General features: G+C 43.4%; 1 protein-coding gene across 2 annotated transcripts in view; it reads right to left on the bottom strand.

The window, feature by feature from the left end:
* MDN1 (midasin AAA ATPase 1) overlaps nucleotides 1–24583 on the bottom strand; it is a 187992-nt gene that overhangs the window by 151170 nt on the left and 12239 nt on the right. For both annotated transcript variants that reach the window (XM_054022038.1, XM_054022040.1), the window contains exons 2-9: nucleotides 16766–16992; nucleotides 14201–14425; nucleotides 10915–11022; nucleotides 10624–10816; nucleotides 8525–8737; nucleotides 5708–5839; nucleotides 2335–2438; nucleotides 47–161 (exon numbers count right to left, since the gene is read on the bottom strand). In XM_054022038.1, the coding sequence (XP_053878013.1) occupies nucleotides 47–161; nucleotides 2335–2438; nucleotides 5708–5839; nucleotides 8525–8737; nucleotides 10624–10816; nucleotides 10915–11022; nucleotides 14201–14425; nucleotides 16766–16992 (1317 nt within the window). The remainder of the gene's footprint in view (nucleotides 1–46; nucleotides 162–2334; nucleotides 2439–5707; nucleotides 5840–8524; nucleotides 8738–10623; nucleotides 10817–10914; nucleotides 11023–14200; nucleotides 14426–16765; nucleotides 16993–24583) is intronic.

The following is a 24583-nucleotide window of genomic DNA, read 5'->3' as shown; positions in this document are numbered from 1 at the left end:
CTACAGAACAACGTCTGGTGCTCTATAATGACATTACTCCACCCACCTCTTTGAGTTCTGCTTTATTCATGTTATCCATCCGAATTTTGGTCCAATACTTGTCCAGAAGAGTAGCATGGCTATTTTGCTGTCGGTACCAACCACCAGCACAGCTGAAGACTCTAAATTAAACAAACAAACCATGGAGTCATATAGCATATTACATATTGTTTAACTGAAGAATTTAAAATTCCAATGTCTCAAAGAACTGGTAAATTTCGCACAATTGTCTTGGGCTAATCTGAATGCACAGGGCTCCCAGGGTCCATAGGACAAGCTGCATGTCATCCTGTCTCTTTTCCATATTACCCATTCCTTAACTGGTGTACATTTCTCCTCTTGGCCCAAACTGCCTAGTCCGACAGAGAAACATGCAGAAGGGAGAGCCAGAGCAGCAGCAAACTACTCTGGAGATTCCCCTTACCAAGTTTGTTGTCCTATCTAGGGGAGGGGCTTGGAATGAGGAGAGGAGTTATGTTTCCTCACTTCCCAGATCCTCTCCAGTTCTCAACTCCACACAGACAGCTGCTGCATCTGTCCTAACTCTGAGTTCTGTGCTGACTCCCATTGCTCCTGCAGGATCCATGCTTTCACTGGCTAGGCTCAAGGCAGCTGCAGAGGTGGACCAGGGGAAATTATAACTGTGAGCTGCAAAGTCTGTCAGGTCTGGACAGGACAGTGTCTGGGACATTGCTCTTCCCCATGGCTCCAGATCTCAATATCCATAGATCTCCTTCAGACATAGCATCAGTGAGAGTTTCAGCAGAGGAGGAAGGGTATTTTCTGTTGTAGAGATCACATTTCACATATCCAGGAAAGGACACTGCCCTTGTTTCTATTACTGTCACCAGTTGTTTATCACCCCGTCTTGGTCTCACTTTTCGTGTCTCTCTCTCCGCCCTTGTTATTCCAGTTTTCACTGCTCCCCATCTTTACCTCCTCCTGTTTTGCTCCTTTTTCCTTGCCAGATACCCCTTGTTTTTGCCCTGTTTTCCCCCTTTCCTTTGCAGCAGTGTAAGGATGACCAAGGAGCTGTCCATGGATCTTCTCACTTGACTCAATTCCCTGACAGAGTTTTCTCTGAACTCACCATCTACTGGCTCCCCTCAGCAGCTGAGGTCGTACCAGCAAAAGCTACTGCTGCACATTAAGACACCATGTATACAGCTACTCCCTCCCACACCCTCAAAGCCCATGCCATGCCCCCCATGGCAGCAGTCCTGTGCAGGCAACTGATTATCAGCCTTTTACTTACACATCTTGAAATTCTATCCTTGTTTTTTTAAATTCACTCCTTCCATTTAAAGAAAACTAAACCCAATCATAACTATTTAGAGACTGTCCCAATAACACTTTGACACAGCTCTGCCAAAGAGGTGTGCAGCCCCAGAGTAGCGTCAACAGAGCTAACAATTCTACTATATCAAGATACATGCACATTGGGTTAAGTTCCCAAATAACAAACAATGACTAGGGCTCCATGACTTCTACAGTGGCCAGTGTGGCTGATCCCAGGGATGCCCAAGAAGCGGGCTCAGAAGCCAGCTGCTCTGGTGGCCCTGGGGACAGCCACATCAGCCACTGCTGGAGTGGCCCTGGGGCCAGCCAGCCCCAGGGACTGCCCAAACAGCAGTCACAGAGCAGCCAGAGCCCCCAAGATTTAGTCAGGGGTATTTATAATATAAGTCATGGACAGGTGAATTTTTCTTACTGTGACCTGTATGACTTTTACTAAAAACAACCATGACTAAATCGTAGCCTGAACAATGATCAACAGGAAGAAAATGTTTTCTCAAAGGAGCAAAAACATAAGCAGCAGGAAAAAGTTGTTTAAGGTTTGAAAAGTGTTGCAAAAATGCTGCTCAACAATACCCCTATATCTACTTCAGTATACTTCCAACTTTCATAAGCATTACAAAAATGTGAGAATCAAATTTTATACATATTAGTTTTAACAACATGAAAATCAGAGCATATTCTCATTCTGAGTCAAAAACACTCTCCAAAAAGGAAAATAAAGGACCGTCCAATCTGAATATTTGTTGACTTTCTTATTTTTAACCTACAAAGCATTCAATCTTCCTGAAGTAACAGTTGCATAAGATGCTACAGTCTAGATCCAGTCCTACTGTTCGATATTTAATGCATTCCTTTTACATGTTTTATGATTAATAAAGTCTATGTATCACATTCTAGCTATCTGAACTTAATGTCGGTCTGAATTCCTTATTCTTGTTGCCTTCAGCTTAAAAGCAGCCAATTAACGCTCATGTTCCTTTTACCTTACATGCCTACCTTCTGGTTGCAAAGAACTGGAATCCAGGAGCCACTTTTAAACAGTCTCCACGACCAGGAATCAGTAATTCTCCATTTTCCAGAAGAGGAATCAGCACAGAGATCTGAAAGAGAGAAAGAACTCCTACCTTGGAAACAAAGCAATAATCCTGCTTTTGGGAGAAGTTCAACCACCCAGACTGCATGTGTTTCATGAGTCACCAGCCCACTTATACTGAACTACCTTAATATGCCAAAAGAACGGGAGTACTTGTGGGACCTTAGAGACTAACAAATTTATTTGACCATAAGCTTTCGTGGGCTACAGCCCACTTCTTCGGATGCATAGAATGGAACATATATTGAGGAGATATATAAACACATAAAGAGAGCATGAAAAAGTGGGAGTTGTCTTACCAACTCTGAGAGGCCAATTAAGGAAGAGAAAAAAACTTTTGAAGTGATAATCAAGATAGCCCAGTACAGACAGTTTGATAAGAAGTGTGAGAATACTTACAAAGGGAGATAGATTCAATGTTTATAATGGCTCAGCCATTCCCAGTCCCTATTCAAGCCTAAGTTGATTGTATCTAGTTTGCATATCAATTCCAGCTCAGCAGTTTCTCCTTGGAGTCTGTTTTTGAAGCTTTTCTGTTGCAAATTGCCACCCCGCAGGTCTGTCATTGAATGACCAGACAGGTTAAAGTGTTCGCCTACTGGTTTTTGAGTGTTATGATTCCTGATGTCAGTTGTGTGTCCATTAATTCTTTTGCGTAGAGACTGTCCGGTTTGGCCAATGTACATGGCAGAGGGGCACTGCTGGCACATGATGGCATATATCACATTGGTAGATGTGATTAGGTCCTATGATGATGTCACTTGAATAGATATTTGGACAGAGTTGGCATCAGGGTTTGTTGCAAGGATAGGTTCCTGGGTTAGTATTTTTGTTCAGTGATGTGTGGTTGCTGGTGAGTATTTGCTTCAGGTTGGGGGGTTGTCTGTAAGCGAGGACAGGTCTGTCTCCCAAGATCTGTGAGAGTGAGGGATCATCTTTCAGGATAGGTAGATCTTTGATGATGCACTGGAGAGGTTTTAGTTGGGGGCTGAAGGTGACAGCTAATGGTGGTCTGTTATTTTCTTTGTTGGGCCTGTCTTGTAGGAGGTGACTTCTGGGTACTCATCTGGCTCTGTCAATCTGTTTTTTCACTTCAGCAGGTGGGTATTGTAGTTTTAATAATGCTTGATGGCGATCTTGTAGGTTCTTGTCTCTGTTTGAGGGATTGGAGCAAATGCGGTTGTATTTTAGAGCTTGGCTGTAGACAATGGATCGTGTGGTGTGTCCTGGATGGAAGCTGGAGGCATGTAGGTAAGTATAGCGGTCAGTAGGTTTCCGGTATAGGGTGGTATTTATGTGACCATCGCTTATTAGCACAGTAGTGTACAGGAAATGGACCGCTTGTGTGGATTGATCTAGGCCACACGATCCATTATCTACAGCCAAGCTCTAAGATACAACCGCATTTGCTCCAATCCCTCAGACAAAGACAAGCACCTACAAGATCTCTATCAAGCATTCTTAAAACCATCAGCATTTTCCTTTTCATCTTTCTTCACCCTGACCACTGTGGTATCCCAATTTTTACACTGCATTACACAAATCAGAAATCTTGCCTTTTGATAGCCCAATGGATTAAAAGGTAGTTTCACCCTTGCATGTTTGAAGCCTAGTCTTTTCAATTGACCAAGCAAAGTGTCTCTCTAAATCAGGAGTGGGCAAACTTTTTGGCCCGAAGGCCACATCGGGGTTGCGAAACTGTATGGAGGGCCAGGTAGGGAAGGCTGTGCCAGGTAGGGAAGCCTGCCCCCTCCATCCGCCCTCTCCCACTTCCCGCCCCTGACTGCCCCCTCAGAATCCCGGACCCATCCAAACCCCCCCAACACACACACACTCCTTGTCCCCTGACTGTCCCTCCCGGGACCCCTGCCCCGACCTTCCCCCCCAGAAACTCCACCCCATCAACCGCTCCCTGCTCCCTGTCCCCAGACTGCCGCCCTCTGCCCCTTATCCAACTCCCCTGCTCCCTTACCGTGGCACTCAGAGGAACAGGAGCTCGCAGCCCTGCCGGAGCCAGCCACACCACCGCACTGCCCAGCAGGAGCAGCGGGTCAGAGTGCTGGCAGCGCGGAGATGTGAGGCTGCGGGGGAGAGGGGACAACAGGAGAGGGGCCGGGGGGCTAGCCTCCCCTGTCGGGAGCTCAGGGGCCGGGCAGGACAGTCCCGCAGGCCAGATGTGGCCTGCAGGCCATAGTTTGCCCACCTCTGCTCTAAATCAAAGACCCTGTTTATGGCAGCCATCAACACCTTTCATCATAACAATATCTCCACATCCCAGGGCTGCCCATCACCCCAACAGAGTATAAATATTGACACCCTGAATGACTTACATCCCAAACAAAAAGAAAAGAAATAACAGGTTGAAGGAAGGGTTGGGAGGAAGTTGCCATACAAGGAGCTCGTTGGTGAGGGAAAGAGGATGGCAGGATGCAAGGAGTCTGGTGCATATAATAAGCTCAGCATACAGAAGTGAGGAAATATACAATCCTCTGTGTACACTTGAGTGGTAAAATACTCAAATATAGAGAAGGTGTTTATAGGAAAGCATGGATTATAAAGTAAAAATACAGATATAGAAAATCCAGGCTACATTAACCTGTAGTTTACCTTTTAAAATAAGACACTTCAGAATATTTCAAGTAGCCCCATAAAATTGCTTAAGACCTAAATTCATAAGGAGGCTACATATTTGCTTTGTTATAGGGTCCCTATGGTTTGAAAGTCTGCATTCCAATAAAACTAAAACTGGCAGCAGAGTTAGTCCCATAAAGGATGCTTTATAGAGCTATGAAAAAATAACTGGATACAAGTAATAATTTTAATTTTTGTAGAATGTCAATACAATATTTATATGAGATCCCTCTTTGTAGAAGGCAGTGTAGAATGCCAGTCACTGATATAAGGAAAAGATCTCTCTAATGAATACTAGTTCTATAACTGACTATTAGGAATCAATTAAGATACATGTCACAGTACTTGTTCCAGAGCATAATATGATATAATCTTTTATACTGTCTCAGCTGGGGCAAGGACAGGTGAGTGAAAAAGAATGAATGTATTAATTGGTCAATTCAGTTACCTAATTAATGATCATTTTCTTTCCCTCTCCTCCTGCCTCTCTTCTTCCCCCCACCCCACCCCTCAACTCATCAGATCCAAGGTGTCAACACACTACCGCTGATTGGGCATTAGCCTTCAAAACCAACTAGCAGTATGCCTCAAACCATCACCCACTTATTTTACAATGTTGCCTATAGGAGAAGGTAAATTGTATACCACATCCAGAGGAGCATAGTCAATATCCTCCAGCAGAATCCAGTGCCCTTTGGTGACAGCTTGTGTCAAGGTTCCAGGCTGCCATACAAACTCCCCTGGCACATCTGTACAACGATACATACCCAGTAATGTCTGCAAAAAAACAGTTAGCAATAAATAAAAATTGGCTTATTATATGTCTTGATAAACTCAGACAAATACCTTACATAATATATCTGACACCAGTATGCAAGTCATATACATAGCCTGCCTAGCCCTGTGTGGATGCAATGTCTCTAGAGCTCTGCGCAGATACAAAATTTGTATGTGCAGCTGATCCACAAAAATGGTCCGCAGATATCCACGGATTTGCATGGCTCTATACAGTACAGACCCGTTTATGTGCGGATGTCAGGAGTCAAGCCGTCATGACCACGTGTTAACGGACTGCTGAAATATGTTAAGATATCTATATATATACACACACACACGTATAATTGTCTAGGATTACATACGTATTCACAGCATCCCAAATACTGCAGGCCTATCTGTTAATGGCGCTTCGCAAGAATATAAATTCAAATGTGTAATCTAATTAAAACATTACTACTACTACACAGGGGTGAAAGTAACTCAGGACACTTACAGGTACAGGGCGGGAGTGGCATGCTTGGGCAGAAGGGGCGGGGCTAGGGGTCGCATCCCCCAGCCAGCCCTTCCAGACTGCCTGGGGTTCCCATGGCAGTTTAAAGGGCCTGGGGCTCTGGCCGACGCTGTTGCAGTAGCAGCGTCTGGAGCCCCGGGCCCTTTTAAATCGCCAGCCCCAGGGCAGCCAAGGGGGGGGGCAAAAGGGGCAGGGACCTTAAAGCGTTGCAAGGTCCTTTACCGTGGCAGCGCTTTAATGTCCCTGCCCTTTTAGGGTCCCTACTGGCAGGGACGCCAACAGGGGAGGGAGGGAAGCAGCGTTAAGCGCTTTAAGGACAGTCCTTTGCCGCGGCAGCGCTTTGAGGATCCTTTAACGTTGCTGCCCATTTCCTCCCCCACCCCCCCCCGTCAGTGGTAAAGACGTACGCCATTTCCGCTCCACACTTCCTGTCGATTTCTAGGCCAGTGAGTTAGTGAGCAAATCTGAGCACTACATACGTGTTAACGAGTCTGGCATGTTAAATAGCTATCGCGCGTAAATAGATCTGTACTGTAAATATCAACACCATCCTCAGCTAGTTTTTTTCAGTATTATGCTAATTTTAGTGTTCAGAGAAAAATGTAAACAACAGCATTATTGAAACACTTCTATTGTTCTCTTAACAGGTATCAGCTACAATCCAAAGTGATCTACAGCTAGACTCAGCCTTCTTAGGAAAAGTAGTTAACACTGGAAATGTCAGGAGTATATACACAATTTTTATTAAATCAATTCCCATGGCTTGATCTAACATCCGGGTAATGTAACACACCCCAACTCTTTGTGCCTTTTACATCAAGATGAAACATGGAGTTACTATTCAAGGTACTTACAAAATAGAAAAAAAAAATAAGTTTTAAAAATAATTTACAACAGCTAATGCATCCACTCATAGCTAGGGTCTTCCGTACCTTTATTAAACACAAGTTTTATCGACTTGAAATGCAGCCCATTTTAAAAAAAGATAAAATGGATGCAGGTATTCCACCTGTCCCTGGATACCCCATTAGACTGTAGTTTCACATCCATATTTTCCTACTTCTATAAATGTTTTCTACCTCCCCATCCCTGTGTGAAAAAACCACAACAAAGAGGATACCAAACTATATAGGAGAAACAACTAAACTGTAATATAGTCAAATATATAAAGCAAAAATAAGATGTATTTTAAAATAAAAAGCTCTTTCTAGAGACACACTAGAAATTCTGTGCCATACAGATACACTCCTCTTCTAAGCATTTCTTGGATAGTTCAGTTATATATTTAAATTTTTTTTTAACCTTTATACTTTGCTACTTATTTCCAATCCCATCACACTTTCCTGAGATGGTGATCTTACAACTATTTACTACCTTTCTAAATATTTCAAAAAGTCAATAAAGAGGGCTAGCTCTTCCATACAAGCAGGACAGGCTGCTGCATCTGGCAACAAAATCCCGAAAGTCAACATCGTTTGTGAATGTTAGCCTGCTCACAAAACTGTAGGTGTTTAACAAAGTTACATGAAATTCTTAGTGCCCTCCCAACCACAGTGTAAGGCGAGAAAATGCATCAGCTCAAACTCACTAGGATATGCATGAAATACCTGAAGAGTGTGCAATTTTCACTAGGGCCTTGTCTACATGACAGAGCTGCACCAATTAAACTTAAAACAGTTTTAAAATCTATATAGTACACCAGTGCAAACCCTGTGTAGACATTCATCAGTTTAAAAGTAACTTGTTTCAATGTAACTTAAACCCGCTCCCAAGTGTCTTACGGTAAATAGAAAAAAGCCTGGTGTAAAACTGAAATAAGAGTGTCCATGCAGCCTTACACACCAGTTACTAAATCATTTTAAAATCACCCCTTTAATTAATCAGAGCAGCTCTCTCATGTACACAAGTTCTAAAAAATGTAGTAACAAAAAAAAAAAAAAAGGAATTGATGTGATGCAGTTTTTGTGAAGAATTTAAAGCTTACTAAGCCCGTATCTCGAAGTTTCTCATTTTCAAATTCTTCAATTCCCATTAGGAATTTGGACTTGCTGCAGATCAGTACTTCACATTTCAAAACTTAAGTAATGTAAGTCCATGTTATAAGGATGGGGTTTTGAGTGTCAAGCATAAATGAGTTTACCCTTCCCCAAATAGCAGGAATATTTTTCCATTACCTTACTGTCTGTCTGATCTCCAAGTTGAACTTTCAGAATATGAGGGGGCTTCACTCTTCCTGTAATGACTCCTAAATACTCAATTAAAGAAGTTTTGCCACATCCTATTGGCCCCTCTAATAATACAGGATTCTGGAAAGCTACTGCCATCGCAAGGTTTTGAAGATTCATGCAGGTAGATTCAACCAGCACAAAATGGTTAATGGTACTTTCCTGTTAGGGCAGAGAACTTAAATTACCATATTGAAGTGTCTATTCATAGATGAGTTGTGTACAATATCACTGGAATGCTCCAATGCTGCATTCATAAAAATGAGTCTGAATACTAGAAAATGTCGGCTATATAGCTCTAACTAGGAGCTGCTCCCAAATGATATAATGGGTCATTGAGAATGCAGATTGAACAAACAATATTTAATGGTTAGTATTAAAATACAGATTCAACCCATCAAAAACCTACAATAAAAATATACAATGTATAAAGTCTATGCAATAGCTAATTTGCTCTCAAAAACCAGTCAGACTACAGATGCAATAATGGTAGAGTGATTATTTTAATGTTCTACCAATGTATATCAGACTTACCCATTAAAAAAATCATTTGATGTATATAGCAAATGAAGTCATTAGAGCAGCTCCCTATTACAGGACAAAGCCGTACCATAATCCAACAGCAGTTGTTTACTGATAACCTTACTCGTGAGATTAAAGTGCTGAATCTATTCATATTTGCATAGACAACAACGTGGAGCCACTAAACTCACTGATGCATGAACATTAAAAAAATATACAAAATATTATACACCATCTTTTACTCAGATTATTTTAGTGCATTTAGACTTTTTAAAGGGAAGTTATATTTTCCAATCAGGGTGTAAAATGAATCATCAACTCATTCTTAACATATCTTAACTTTTCTACAGTTTATTCCACAGAAGTTGCCATTTTCTTGACAAGCAAGGAGAGAGGAGTTAGAACAGAAAATCAAACTTATCCTTCTTCATATTTTCAATGAACATTGTATTTTGAACTCCTATGTTAAACAAGTTTCAATTACTTACAAAAATTGATAGATGGTCAATACAGTTTTATTTTGCTTGTAATTTTATTACTAGACAGAGTCCAGGAAATTCAGAAATTAAAAATCCTGTCTCCTTGATTCCCACACTGCTTGAGAAGTGCTGAAAAACTGATGCTCTCCACACACGTCTCCAGATCAGTGCTTTTAGATTAAACAACTTGTGCTAAGGCTGAGCAGAGTCAGGAATTGAACTCAGGTTAGAGCGAAAGCAAGAAAGGTGGTTTGGGGAGTGGTCTAGTCTGAGAGTACTGGCTACAGGAAGTAGAGGGTGGGAATGGGGAGAACAGGTTAGAGGCAGACCCTTTCTGCAGAACATGGACATGTTTCTCAGTTTGTCAATCTTTACTTCATTTGCCTTAACAGTTTACAAAAAGAAATAAAAGTTTTTTAAAAAATGGTTTAGGTGAACACTTTTAAAAGATGCATATTAAAACCTATCCAAAATGTGCAGAGTCCAGTGCTTTTCCTATCAATTTAAGTGTATAAATATTTTCCAATTTGTTTTCTTTTCCTGCCTATTAGCAGGAAAGTGGCAGTCTCCATAGAGTAAGTTTTAATTTATTTAAAAAATAAATGTTAAAGAATGTCTGTTATTTTGGGGAGCAACTGCTGGCAAAGAAAGGGTATAAACTCAGATGGTATAAAAATCATTTCTGTGAAGGTAAAATTACTGTTTCTGACCTCCTTGTTGCTAGGCCATGACTCCATGTTCTTGAGAAAGCCTCTGGATTTGGAAAGGAGATACTATATAGAGCTGGAACATTCTCTCAGAGCCAGCTTACAAGAAAGGATACGTAGAAACTGAACAAATCGCCGTGTTAACCCCTACACTGCTTCATTCCTGTACACAGCTCCTCTGAAGTACCAACATTCCACTTCATAGTGACTTAGTGCATGGCACAGCTTGAAATAAAATTTGCCGCAAGTACTACATACATTCAACTTCACTTAAGAAATTAACAAAGGTAGGTCAATTCTTATCATTCATATTTTAACAAACAATCAAGGCTGTACCTACCTGTTCTTTTGGCACAAGTTGTTGCCTGGGTAGCACAACTCCACATACTGCTATTACATTTGCAGAGAGGTCACCTGATACGATGTCTCCTTGTGTGTACTGCAACCCTTTCTCTCTCTGCCAAAGAGATGTGTCTGGATTGGCCAAAACAAGGGCTCTCTCCACATTCCGCATCCGTGATTCTTCCAGTAGCCTGTCAAATTAGTATCCACATTCGTTACTGCAGTTGGATGTCCTTTACACCAAATATACTTAATCATGCAATGTATTCAATGTGAAAATTCATCTTACTTTAGTCTGAAACGTATTAATTCATCTGGATTGAAGATCTTCTTAAGGAAAGATAATTTGTGCTCATCGTTCATGCATGTAACCAAAGCAAGGCAATTTGAAGTGTACCTACAAAGAACATTTTGAACAAAATAGGTTTCAAAAAATTCTTCAGAATAAAGACAGACAGAGACACACACAAAATTCTAGAAGAAGAATCTAGTACATCTTTTTCCCCCCACAGGAACTGGTAGAGAGAAAGCATTGTCCTCCCCAACTACAGTTCAGCTATAGATCAAGAATGTGTTGTCCAACTCTTAGTAGAAAAAAGACTCACCTTTTGGCATATAACTGATAGAGGCAATGAATTTTGTATCGTAAGTTATAAAAGTTTGCTACCCAAGGCAAATACGTAGTACCATTTTACAATGATTTGCTGTGTCCTGTTTCATATTTTACTGCCTTGCTTCACTGAGTGCTCTTTAACTGTCTTTATTTACAGTATAATCTAAAATATTCCTCCAGAGAAAATTGACTCAAGTCATGGCATATTGAAACAATGCGCCTCACAATCTAACAAACCTTTCTATAAGAAGGGTATATTGCGGCAGACACAATAATTAGGTACACTTTTTAAATAGAAACATCTCTTGGATATCTTCACCTTAAATGGAGGATGTGGCTTTCTATAAGATCTGTCTTTCATCTAATTCAGCAGCTAGATTGGCCATAGTATCAAGAAATCAAGACATTAGCTCAAGGCTCAGTGCTAACAGAATCCTAAAACCACTTCAAATCTTTTGACTTCACTACTAGATACAGCTGCCTCTTCAAATAATGAATATGTAACTTAAAAAGCAGTAAGTACAAAATCATACAGACAAATACATTTTTCATCAGGTTTAGTCAGTTCTCGTTTTCTGACCACCATCAATGTTCACTGAGGCTGAAAGAGGAAAGCCCCCAGAAGAAGAGTGGCTCAGCACAAAATTTAAAATCAGGTAGTTTCTCCCTTCCAAAATTACTGTAAAAAAGCCATGTAAACCTACTCCAGGAAATGAACCATAATTCTAAAACAATAACCTTATCTCATGCCTTACTGTCAAGAGAATTTAGTGTAATAGTGTATTTTTTAAAATTGGGACAGTTAACCTTTCTTCACTCCATTGTCCAGGGGTCACTTTGACCAGAAGTCATGATGAAGAGCTATTGAAATCCATCTGTGAACTACCACCAGAGTAAGCAAGCTCCCAACCTTTCAGATCATTTTGGATCTTATCAAAAGGTGCTATGAATGTTTTGTGTATCTTCCTGGACCCAAAGAGAACTCAATGACTTCCTTGGGCTCTGATGTGAGGAGCACGTGCAGGCACAGCTTGGAAATTCAAGCCAGAACAAGATGATCTACAACAGGGGTCTCAAACACACGGCCCCCGGGCCACATGCAGCCCGTGGCATTGTTTGCTGCGGCCCACCAAGCTCCCTGCCCTGCCCCCCGGAGTTATTTCCTGCGGCCACCAAGCTCCCCTCACCTGCCACCTCCCCTCCCCCCAGTGCACCACGTCCCCACTCCTCTGCCTACCTCCGGGCGCTTAGCACTTTCCAGGAGGGACAGGGGCAGGGATTTGGGAAAGGGGTTGGAATAGGGGTTGGAGGGGGCGGAGCTGGGGTGAGGATTTTGGGGAAGGGGTTGGAATGGGGGCGGGGAAGGGTGGGAAGAGGCGGGGCGGGGGGGATCTTTTGTATCTTTATATGAAAAAAAGAGTCAGTGATGCGGCTCTTGGGTCAATATACTAGTCCTCATGTGGCCCTCGTGGTGATTTGAGTTTGAGATCCCGGATATACAAGCACTCGTTGGAAGAAGTGGCGGCTCTGGGCTATTGAACAGCAGCAGTGCCATCAGAAGGAAAAGGAACTGAGGCAGGAGTACAAGCACACAAAGGACAGCTCTCTAAGCCTGGTGCATCACTCACTGACTGCACTTTCTATTCTGGATGATGCACCAGGCTTAGAGGAGCTGTCCTTTGCGTGCTTTATCATAATTTACAAAGTTAGGTAAGTGGGCGGGGCTTTTTTCCTCCATTTTTCAGTAGAAACGTTAATGTTTTTAAAAGTTAACTGTTTTTATTTTAACTGAAACTTAAGACTTTTTTCTTAAGAGACGTTGGTAGACATGTATGAAATCTGAACTTCAGTTTACCACATTACTCCTAGGGGAATTCTGGGCCAAAAAAATTAAAAATTCTGCAGTTTTTTTAAAATTCTGCATATTTTAGTTGTCAAGATAACACAATATAATCACTCCAGTTTGAAATATTTTGGTAATTTATTTACAAATACCTGTCAACAAGTATGTCAACAATACAGACAATTAATAAAAAGGTTCCCCCAAGAGAAGAGAGTGAAAGAAAGCCGTACGACAGGGGTAGTCAACTATTTTTTGTCAAGGTCCAAATTTCTTGGTCAAGGTCTACTCAAGATCCAGAAACCAGAAAAAATAAATACAAAAATAATAATAATCATGGTAACAAGTAAATAAAAACATTTTGGGGTCCATTCAAAAGCGTCTGGTGGTCTGGATTTGGCCCATGGTACACCTATTGACTATTCCTGCCCTACGACAACCAGTTCTAGTTGGCAGGGGGAGGGGGAAGGTAGTGGAGGGGTGTGTGGGGCCCACAGAACCAAGATACCTGCATTCCCCTCCACCCAGTGCTCAGCTGAGGGGCACCCCCCAGCCCAGACACTCGTACCCTCCTCTCCCCAGAGCCCAGCCCCTGGGAACCCCCCCAGCCTACACACCCGCACCCTCTTTTCCCCAGAGCCCAACCATGGGGCACCCCCCAGCCCACAAACCTCCACCCCCAGTGCCTTTACTCCCCCTAGCTTCTTTACTGTCCCGCTGGCGGATGTAGTGTGATGCAAGACCCTGCCCTTCCTCACCGTTGGCCAGAGCTGGGTCTCCCAGGACCTCTCCCGTTCCCAGGAGAACGAGGACCAAGCCGGGAAGTCAGAATGTGCAGAGCCTTCAACCCCACCCGGGCTGGGTGTTCTGCTCACTGTGAGCTGGGCTCTGCAGAGTCCAGCGGCCCTAGTGACAACCAGCAGCCCCAATTCTGCAGGGGAAACATGGATTTCTGGACAAATTCTGCATTGCGCAGTGGTGCAGAATTCTTCCAGGAGTGGCGCATTCTTTGTCTGGTATTGCTGAAGGTTACTCTCATCTTTCCCCTTAAAAGTGAAGGCTGCTAGGAGAAATTCAGAACACTTGTCCTTGAATGGAAAAGATTTTTGGATTTAAACTTACCAGCGGACCAAAGTATCATGACTCCTTAGCAGCGGAACACACACACTCCAGTCCCACAACTCCCGGAATACAGACTGCTCTTGTTGGAGGAATAGGTAAGCAGCCTCCATGAGATCCCGTAACTTCATCCGTCTGCGCCCATATCGGACTGTGTTTGTATCAGAACTTTCCAGGAAGAGTCTTTGGAACACTGGTGAAGTACCCTTAAAATATCTCAGAGCAAACCTTAGAGAGAGATAAGTGGAGACATTAAACTAGGCAAATGTGTATATCCAAGTGTGTACATCTAGAAAAACAATCTACAAAAGAATTCTAATCCACAAAAGTCCTTAAACAGTAATTGTTGGTACAATGCAAACCAAATGTAAATTGAAGCCTTGTCTACAATTGGAAATAGTACCATTTTATCTGAGCAAGGTGGGTGATATAATATCCTTTACTGAACCAACTTCTGTTGGTGAAACAAATTTTCAAACTACACAGAACTCTTCTTCAGTTCTGGGAAAGGTACTCAGAGCAGGACAGCTAAATACAAGGTGGAATAGACTGTTTAGCATAAGTAGTTAACATATTCCACCTTGTATCTGTTTCACCTTGTATTTATCTATGACACTCTGAAGCCTTTATCTACACTTAAAACGCTACGTAGAGACAGCTGCACTGCTGTCGCACTTCAGTGTAGACACTTACTACAGCAACAGGAGGGATTCTCCCATCACTGTCGTTAATCCACCTCCCCAAGAGACAGTAGCTAGATTAAAGGAAGAATTCTTCCATCCACCTATCACTGTCTGCAGAGGGGGTTAGGTCAACATAGCTACATCTCTCAGGGAGGTGGATTTTTCACACACCTGACAGATGTAGCTAAGCTGGTGTAAGTTTCCAGTGTAGACCAGCCCTGACTCCCCTTCTCAAACCTGAAGAATTCTTGTAGCTTAAAAGTTTGTTTTTTCTCACCAACAGAGGTTAGTTCAATAAAAGATATTACCTCACCCACCTTGTCTCTCTAATACAGTAGAACCTTAGAGTCACAAACATCAGACTACGAATTGACCGGTCAACCACACACCTCATATGGAACCGCAAGTATGCAATCAGCCAACAGCACACGCGCGCGCGCACACACACACACACACACCACACACACACCAAATAGAGTACAGTGCTGTGTTAAATGTCAACTACTAAAAAAAAAAAATAAAGAGAAAGCAACATTTTTCTTCTGCATAGTAAAGTTTCAAAGCTGTATTAAGTCAATGTTCAGTTGTAAACTTTTGAAATAACCACCATAATGTTTTGTTCAGAGTTACCAACATTTCAGAATTATGAAAAACCTACATTCCCGAAGTGTTTGTAACTCTGAGATTCTACTGTATCCTGGGAACAACACTACTACTACTACCACCATCACACTGCAAACAACCATATTAGCAGTCATTTGTCAATAGTCAGTTTAACTGACTAGTGCTGATTATTCAGATTACAAGGACAAACAGTGGTCAGCACCAGTTCCACTAACCCACGTTAACCTCGGGTCACGAGAGGGTTAATTCCAATTTGCTGAACCAGTACTGACACTTTTATTTAGGTCTAAATTTGGATTTAGGAGCCTAATTTTAGATGCATAGTTTTGAAAATTTTTGCCAATGAATAATTTTCACATAACTCTCTACCATGCACGCCAGACATTTTTCTATTTCATTTCAATCATTGAAAAAAATGCATATGTTAGACATTGCCAGACATTCATTTAAACATTTCCTTTAATTAAAACCTCAGGTTTTCTCAGTCAGAGTTTCAATTCAAGAAATGTCCATTACCAAGGCAATAAAAATATATGAAAATACACACTCTTTCTCTCATAGCCAGAAGATCCATCTACTGACCAGCTATCTAGTACAGGGGTGAGCAAACTACGGTCCACGGGCCGGATCCGGCCCCTTAGGGCTTTGGATCCGGCCCGCGGGATTGCCCCCTGTGGCGTCACAGGCCCCACGCCGCTCTCAGCAGCAGCCAGCAGATCCCATTGGCCGGGAACAGGGAACCGCAGGCAACGGGAGCTTCGGGGGAAGGTATCTGGAGGTGCAGCAAGGGCAGCGCACGCGGAGCCCTTCACTCCCCCTTCCCCAGGGGCTGCAGCGCTTCCTGGAGCGGGGCCGGGGACAGTGCAGGTGTGCAGGGAGCCTGCCCTGGCCCTGGTGCGTGCCGCTGCCACCCCAGAGCCGGAACCCCTCCTGCACCCCGCCCCCCATCTCCCTGCCCTAAGCCCCCTGCCTGCCCTGCCCACCCCAACTCCCTGCCCTGAGCCCCCTGCCGCAGTCTGCACCCCTCCTGCACCCCTGCCCTGAGCCCCCTCCTGCACTCCACACCCCTCCTCTGCCCCAATTCCTTGCCCTGAGCCCCTTCCTGCACACTGCACCCCCTCCCACACCCCAACCCCCTACCCCAGCCCTACATACAATTTCCCCACCCAGATGTGGCCCTCGGCCCAAAACGTTTGCCCACCCCTGACCTAGTATATAGTGAACAAGTTCAAACATCACAAGCAGACATCACATCACTTACGGAAGCACATCAGGGTGGTCACCAATGAGCTTGCTCATTGCTACACAAAGCCTTTCATGCAGATCATGGTTGATTTGACCACCAACATTAATGGCTTCTGCATTTCTTTCCAGTAAATCCAGCAGGATTGGTCGAAACTGACGACCAATCAGTAGAGTACATTCTTTATCCACTAATAACTGTGCTAAGGCATTGAGAATACACTGGCGATCCTGTCGAGTCCAGATCTGGAGGAGAAGAAAGGGGAAAAGGACAATTAACAGTTACGATCACATCAAAAATGAGTTATCATTCCAAATCACATTTCAGCTACCTATGTCGCCAGTCAGTTTGAGACTCAACCAGGAATTTTAAACAGAAATCAGGCAGCACAACAGATAAGTAGCAATGGCGGAGGTAATAGGAGGTGGGGAAGGGTAGGAGGGCAACTTCCCGTACTCCCCACAGCAGCCTTTAGAGGTGTGTGTGGTGCCTTTTCAATCAACTGGCAAAACAAAGTATAACAACACAAATTTTCACACTGGGCTAGAGAGCATCATAACAGAACGGAGAGCCAGGGACAAAACTAAATGGCTCTAAGACCCTATGTGCCAACTTGCAACATTGAGAGTGGGGAGCCAGACCCAGCCTGTGGGACAGTAGCCACCCCTGCTGGGTGAGTGCAGGGCTGCCCACCAACAGCCAATCGTATGTTGTTTACTCCACCCAAATCCCATTCCAGAACCTGGGCTCCGCCACTGATAAGCTATATATACATAAATACTTGTACTTCAGGGCACCCTCTGCAGTCACACCACTGTCACTGGAAATCAATAAGGAGCCTATTCCACTACGCAGCCTGAAAAGCATTTATAAAGAAACACCACTACAACCTCGAGTTACATGCCTGTTTATTATTTCTTTTTAAGACACCAAACCTTGACTCAGTCATGCTATAAACGACGTTATTTCCACATTTCTGATAGTGTTTAAGGTACACAACACTTCTGAGAAAAGAATTTTTTTATGTGCAGTTTTGAAAAATATTTTCAACTTTCATGTCCAAGGGACCATTTATACAAGAAAATGCATCACAAATTCTGCAAAAGAGAACAAATAAGACCCAGATTCACTCTCAACACCAGTGCATTCCCACTTGCTTCATGTAAAAAAACAACTAGTCTTTTCTCCAGTCTTTGTTCTGCAGCCTACTGCTATTATCTCCCAGTCATAAAAAAGTTCTTGTGGAAACTTATCTCCCTTCTTGTGCAAGGTTCTTTGTGCCTCTGCTTAGCCAAACATAAAGCAGTATAAATACATTCATACACCACTCTTACCGCTCACTCCAAACAACACAATTTGTCTTGACCAGCTACTAATATACCATTAGTTTTGTTTTTGTGAAACTCAACACTGAATTTCCCCTCACTTCCTCTCAGCTCTCACAACAGAATAAACCTAGACACGACATACTTTTCTCTGACACCAGCTAACTATTTTTATTTTACAGGTGGGTTGAACTAATTGTTTTATGTTCATCAGGGACATGGAAGAGTTTGTTCATTACAGAATTTAAAACAGGTGCCCGATTTTGAGTAGCAAAACTATTCTATTATCTAGCTAAATGGAAATTAAAAGGAACAGTTATAAGGGTGAAATGCCTGAAAACTGCATCAGACTATTTAAAAACAGCATAATGGAGGCTCAAACTAAATGTATATCTCCTACACACACACACACACCCAAAAAAGCAGTAAGAGGACTTAAAAAAAAAAAAAAAAAAAGCCACCATGGTTAAACAGCAGAGTAAAAAAGACAGAGGCATCCTTTAAAAACTGGAAGTCAAATCCTAAGAAGGAAAATAAAAAGGAGCATAAACTCTGACTACTCAATCCTTAGCTACTCCAATAAGACAGCTAACGGGGTGCTTATTTTGTTTCTGAGACAATCCTTTGGTTCTGCAGGTAACGAGGTAAAATTCAGGCTGCCAACTAAGAGAGTAAAATCTAGGACCTCCATGTCAAATGTAAAAGTATAAGGCAGGCTAAGAGAGAACTGAAGAGCAACTAGCTAAGGATACAAAAACAGCAAAAATGCAATTACATCAGAAGCAGGAAGCCTGCCACTCAATAGGGCCAGTGGACAACCGAGGTGCTAAGGCGCACTCAAGAAAGACAAGGCCATTGCAGAGAAGCTAAATGAATTTTTTGCATCAGGAGGATATTGGAGAGTTCCATACTTTTTAGCAGAGTGGATAAAAATCAATGATTTTTAACAGGCTAAGTGGATGACAAAATGACAGATGAAATTCATTGTCGATAAGTGCAAAGCAATTCATATTGGAAAGCATAATCCCAACTATACATACAAAAGAACCACAGGGTCTAAACTAGCTGTTACCACTCAAGAAAGAGATCTTGGAGTCATTCTGGGTAGGTCTCTGAAAACATCTGTTCTATGTGCAGCTGCAGTTATACAAGCTAACAGGAAAGAGATTGATAAGAAGACAGAAAATATCATAATGCCTTTACATAAATCTATGGTACACCCACACACTGAATACGGCATGCAGTTCTGATGTCCCCATTTCAAAAAAAAAAAAAAGATATAGTAGAATTGGAAAAGGTACAGAAAAGATAAGCAAAAATGATTAGGGGTATACAACAGATTCCATGCAAGCAGAGATTAAAAAGATTGGGACTGTTCATCTTAGAAAAGAGATGACTAAAAGGGGATATGTTAGAGGTCTACAAAATCATGAATGGTATGCGGAAAGTGAATAGGGAAGTGTTATTTACCCCTTCACATAACAAAAGAAATAGGGGTCACCTCATGAAATAGGCAGCAGGTTTAAAAACAAACATAAGCAAGTACTTCTTCACTCAATGTAGTCAACTTGTGGAGCTCATTGCCAAGGGATGTCCTGAAGGTCAAAAGTATAACTGGGTTCAAAAAAGAATTAGATACATTCATGTAGGATAGGTCCACCATTTGATATCTGCCAAGATGATCGGAGAAGCAACCTCATGCTCGTGTCCCTAAACCACCAAATGCCAGAACTGCCTATGGAACTGGACACTGTCAGAGACAGGATACTAGGCAAGATGGACCATTGGTCTGACCCAGGATGGCCGTTCTTATGTTCTTTAAATGCCAGATATACAGATGCTTAAACATAAGAGAAACAGAATATGATCCACACAGTAAAATAGTCTCTAATTACCCAGCTATTGTACATCAGTATCTGTAGCGTAAGCAATTTCACAAGAACAAGCAATGTTTTAATGAATGTATAGTCCTATAGGACATATAAAACTGCTTCTCATAGCTCACACTGACACTGGGAATGTTCTTGTTCTATAAAAAGATCATAACTTAAGTATGATCTCAGGGCATATGGAGGTCTTAATATTTCACATATGATGCTACTAATAAGATGGGATTTTTACTAAAAGGTGGCTGTAGAAAGTTATACTTCCATGTCAAAAATATTACTTCTCCTGTGAGCAGGCAAGTGAAATCGTTTTTCATAATCATGGTAATTGGTAGAAAGAAGGTTTTGTACCTTAACTGGTAAATCTTTCCCAACAGTTTGGAAAGCTGTTTTAAATCAGAATCATAAAGGACAGCTCCACACTTCCCCTAGGAAATCCAACATAAACACATATACATAAACGTGAAGGTGACACTAAACAGCACAGCTACGATTGAGCATTAAGGTCCAAAGCAAGGTGACAGACTACTAAGGCCAGCAACAGTAGTTGAGTGACACACGGCCCGCTGTCTCTTTTCCATCCAGCACAGAGAGCATGTTTACCAAATGCACTGTTCAGAGGATACTGGCTTAAACTGAGTCACTCGGAAGACATAAATATTGAGCAAAAGGATCAAAGTGCCTGGGACTGGTCAAGTTTTGAGGGGGCAGAAGAGGTCAGAGCAGCAGGGTTCCAGGCCTCACTGCTAGGCAGTGGATTGACTTAATACTGGGATACCAGGCCTCCAGATCTGAATGGTGGGAAGGGCCTTTTTGATAACTGAACCAAGGGCTCTGAAACACCTCCCCAAAGGAGAACAGGAAGAGTCCTTCTCTGCTCAGATCATGCTAGCAAGTTCACCTCTTCAATCCATTCCCCATAGAAACAAAGTGGGGGGGGGAGGGAGAAGGGAGGGAGGTTAAAAAAAGGCACCATGGTCCAGAATAGGCACAAGCTTCTAGCAGGATGGAGACTGGCCTCTTCATTTTATACAGAGCCACTGTGTGATATCACATGTAGAGCACCTAGTTACTAAAGTCAAAAGGCATTTCAGAAAGGCCCATAGATAGAAATTATGGTCTCCCCATCTGAGATACAATCAAAACATAGGTCATATTTAGACAATACGTTTTGGTCCTGTTAATTGACCACCAGTTCATTTGAGTTAACACACACCTTTTTAAATGCTAACCTAGACACTCCACAAAAGCGTGTGGTTTGGTTTAAACATTTGTGTTCTGAAACAAACATCTGTGGAGTGTCTAGGTTAGCATTTAAAAATATGCTATTTTAAATTAACTGATAATCATTTCACTCAAGTTAAAACAGAAGTACAAACTATAGTCTAGACTTACCCTTAGGGTTACAGTAGGAAGAGTCTGAGTTTGAGGCCTTGGCTACACTTGCAGATGTACAGCGCTGTGAGTTAAATCTGACTTCGTGCAGCTGAGTAGGGAAAGCACTGCAGTCTGTCCACACTGACAGCTGCCCAGCAACCACGCACCGCACCATAACAACTCTAACTCAGGAACCAACCCATGCAACAAACCTCGATGCCAACTCTGCCCACATATCTACACCAGCAACACCATCACTGGACCTAACCAGATCAGCTACAACATCACCGGCTCATTCACCTGCACGTCTACCAATGTTATATATGCCATCATATGCCAGCAATGCCCCTCTGCTATGTACATTGGCCAAACTGGACAGTCACTACGCAAGAGGATAAATGGACACAAGTCAGATATCAGGAATGGCAATATACAAAAACCTGTAGGAGAACACTTCAACCTCCCTGGCCACACAATAGCAGACGTAAAGGTAGCCATCTTACAGCAAAAAAACTTCAGGACCAGACTCCAAAGAGAAACTGCTGAGCTCCAGTTCATTTGCAAATTTGACACCATCAGATCAGGATTAAACAAAGACTGTGAATGGCTATCCAACTACAGAAACAGTTTCTCCTCCCTTGGGTTCACACCTCAACTGCTAGCAGAGCACCTCACCCTCCCTGATTGAACTAAACTCGTTATCTCCACACTGATATATACCTGCCTCTGGAGATTTCCATTACTTGCATCTGAAGAAGTGAGGTTCTTACCCACGAAAGCTTATGCTCCCAGTACTTCCGTTAGTCTCAAAGGTGCCACAGGACCCTCTGTTGCTTTTTACAGATTCAGACTAACACGGCTACCCCTCTGATACAGCGCACTGTCGTGGCCACATTTGTGGCAACTGCAGCGCTATTGGGAGCGTTGCATTATGGGCAGCTATCCCACAGAGCACCTTTTCCCATTCTGGCACCGTGGGTTGGGGGAAGGGGGCGTGGGTGCGGGGGATTCTGGGTCCTGTCCCAATGCCCCGTGATCCATCGCTTCGCATCCCAGAAATCCCTTTGTTTCCGTCCACCTTTGGCGCCATCTTTCAACGGTTTCTGTGCAGCGCAATCTGTCTGCGGGAAATGGAGTCCGAACTGCTGAGGCGTATGCTGACAAGTCTCGCCAGCACGTCATGTTTGGCTGTCGAACTATTCCTTAAGATCCAAAGTGACAGTGAGAGTGAGGGGTCCGACGATGCTATTGAGCCGCGTAATGCGTACGACACAAAATTGCTTGTGGCATTCACGGACATGCTCAGCACCATGGAACCGAGTGGTGGGATCACATCGTCATGGAAGTCTGGGATGACGAGCAGTGGCTGCAGAACTTTCGGATGAGAAAAGCCACTTTCATGGGACTGTGTGAGGAGCTTGCCCCCACCCTGCGGCGCAAGGACACGAGATTGAGAGCTGCCCTGCCAGTGGAGAAGCGGGTGGCTATTGCAATCTGGAAGCTGGCAACTCCAGACAGCTATCGGTCAGTAGCAAACCAGTTTGTAGTGGGAAAGTCGACCGTTGGAATCATGTTGATGCAAGTTTGCAAGGCCATTAATCGCATCCTACTCAGAAGAACCGTGACTCTGGGTAATGTGCAGGAAATAGTGGATGGCTTTGCACAAATGGGGTTCCCTAACTGTGGAGGGGCGATAAATGGGACGCACATTCCTATTCTGGCACCACCCCACCTAGGATCCAAGTACATTAATCGGAAGGGGTATTTCTCTATGGTTCTCCAGGCGCTTGTGGATCACCGTGGGCATTTCATTGACATTAACACAGGCTGGCCCGGAAAGGTGCATGACTCACACATCTTTCGGAACATTTGGCTTTTCAGGAAGATGCAGGCCGGGACTTTTTCCCCCAGAGCGGAAGATCACGGTAGGGGAAGTTGAAATGCCCATTGTGATCCTTGGAGATCCCGCTTACCCATTAATGCCGTGGCTCATGAAACCCTACACAGGGAGCCTTGACCGCAGCAAGGAACCGTTCAACTACAGGCTGAGCCAGTGCCGAATGACTGTGGAGTGTGCCTTTGGCCGTTTAAAGGGCCGCTGATGATCTCTGTATGGGAAGCTGGACTTGGCCGAAAACAGCATCCCCGCGGTTACATCCGCGTGCTGTGCCCGCCATAATATTTGTGAAGGGAAGGGCGAAAGTTTCACTCAGGCATGGACCTCCGAGGTTCAACACCTGGAGGCTGAATTTGCACAGCCAGATAGCAGGACTATTACAGTGGCCCAGCGCGGGGCTGCGAGGATTAGGGATGCCTTGAGGGAGCAATCTGAGGCTGAAAACCAGCAATGGTATCTGGTGCCCTGCACAGTAGTTCCAATCTTTAGGAATCAGTGTCTGCTAAGCAGACAAGCAGACTTGCAGTGCCTGTTTATTCCCTGGGCTAAGGAGTCTTTTACTTTATGCAATAATAAAGAATGTTTACAAAAAGTCAAAGAATCCATTTATTGAAAAGAAAAAAAAATTATTTATTGAAAAGAAACAAGGGGGTGCAGTGGGGAACAGTACAATCACAGATTCGCGTATGTCCTGTCTGGTGTGCTGTGCAGTGAGTGCTGCACTTCAGGACAGCTATACTGCATGGTGATGTGGGTTGAGTGCAGAGGGTAAGTGTCGTGGTTTTCAGGGCTGGGTGGTGAAGATACTGGTGTTGGAGGCAGCGGGTGGCGTGAAGAACACGGAAGTTGGGGAAAGTGGGTTGGAGGTGACAGTGGGGCACAACGGAAAGAGTTTTGGGACAAGGGCTGTAGAGTGGGGGGTGACATTTGCGATACTGCTCCTCTTTCTGCATGGCTACCAGCTCCTGGATAGCATCTGCTTTGCGCTCCAGGATGCTTATGAGCTTATCAGAGCTTTGCTGCCGGTGCGCTGCGTTTTCCTGGCGGATCCCGCTTTCTCTCTCCCTCCAGTTCTGTGCTCTCTCATTCTCTTTAATAGATTGTCGCATCACTTCTTGCAGCATGTCTTCTTTGCTTTTTCGCGGTCTCTTCCTGAGTCTTTGCAGTCTCTGAGCAGGCGATAAGAGGGACGGCTGAGGTCTCAAGGTTGATGCAGCTGTATAGGCAAAATGCAACATTTAACAGAGGCAGCATTGTTTATACCAGACAGAGTAATGATTCCCCCCGCACTTAAGGAGTAGAAAACACACAGGGTCTACACAATAGCATAATTTTCCCGTCTGAAACAGAG

The sequence above is a fragment of the Malaclemys terrapin genome, chromosome 3 (genome assembly GCF_027887155.1).
Source record: "Malaclemys terrapin pileata isolate rMalTer1 chromosome 3, rMalTer1.hap1, whole genome shotgun sequence".
Classification (NCBI taxonomy): domain Eukaryota; kingdom Metazoa; phylum Chordata; order Testudines; family Emydidae; genus Malaclemys; species Malaclemys terrapin.
This window is presented reverse-complemented; position numbering and strand designations above follow the sequence as displayed.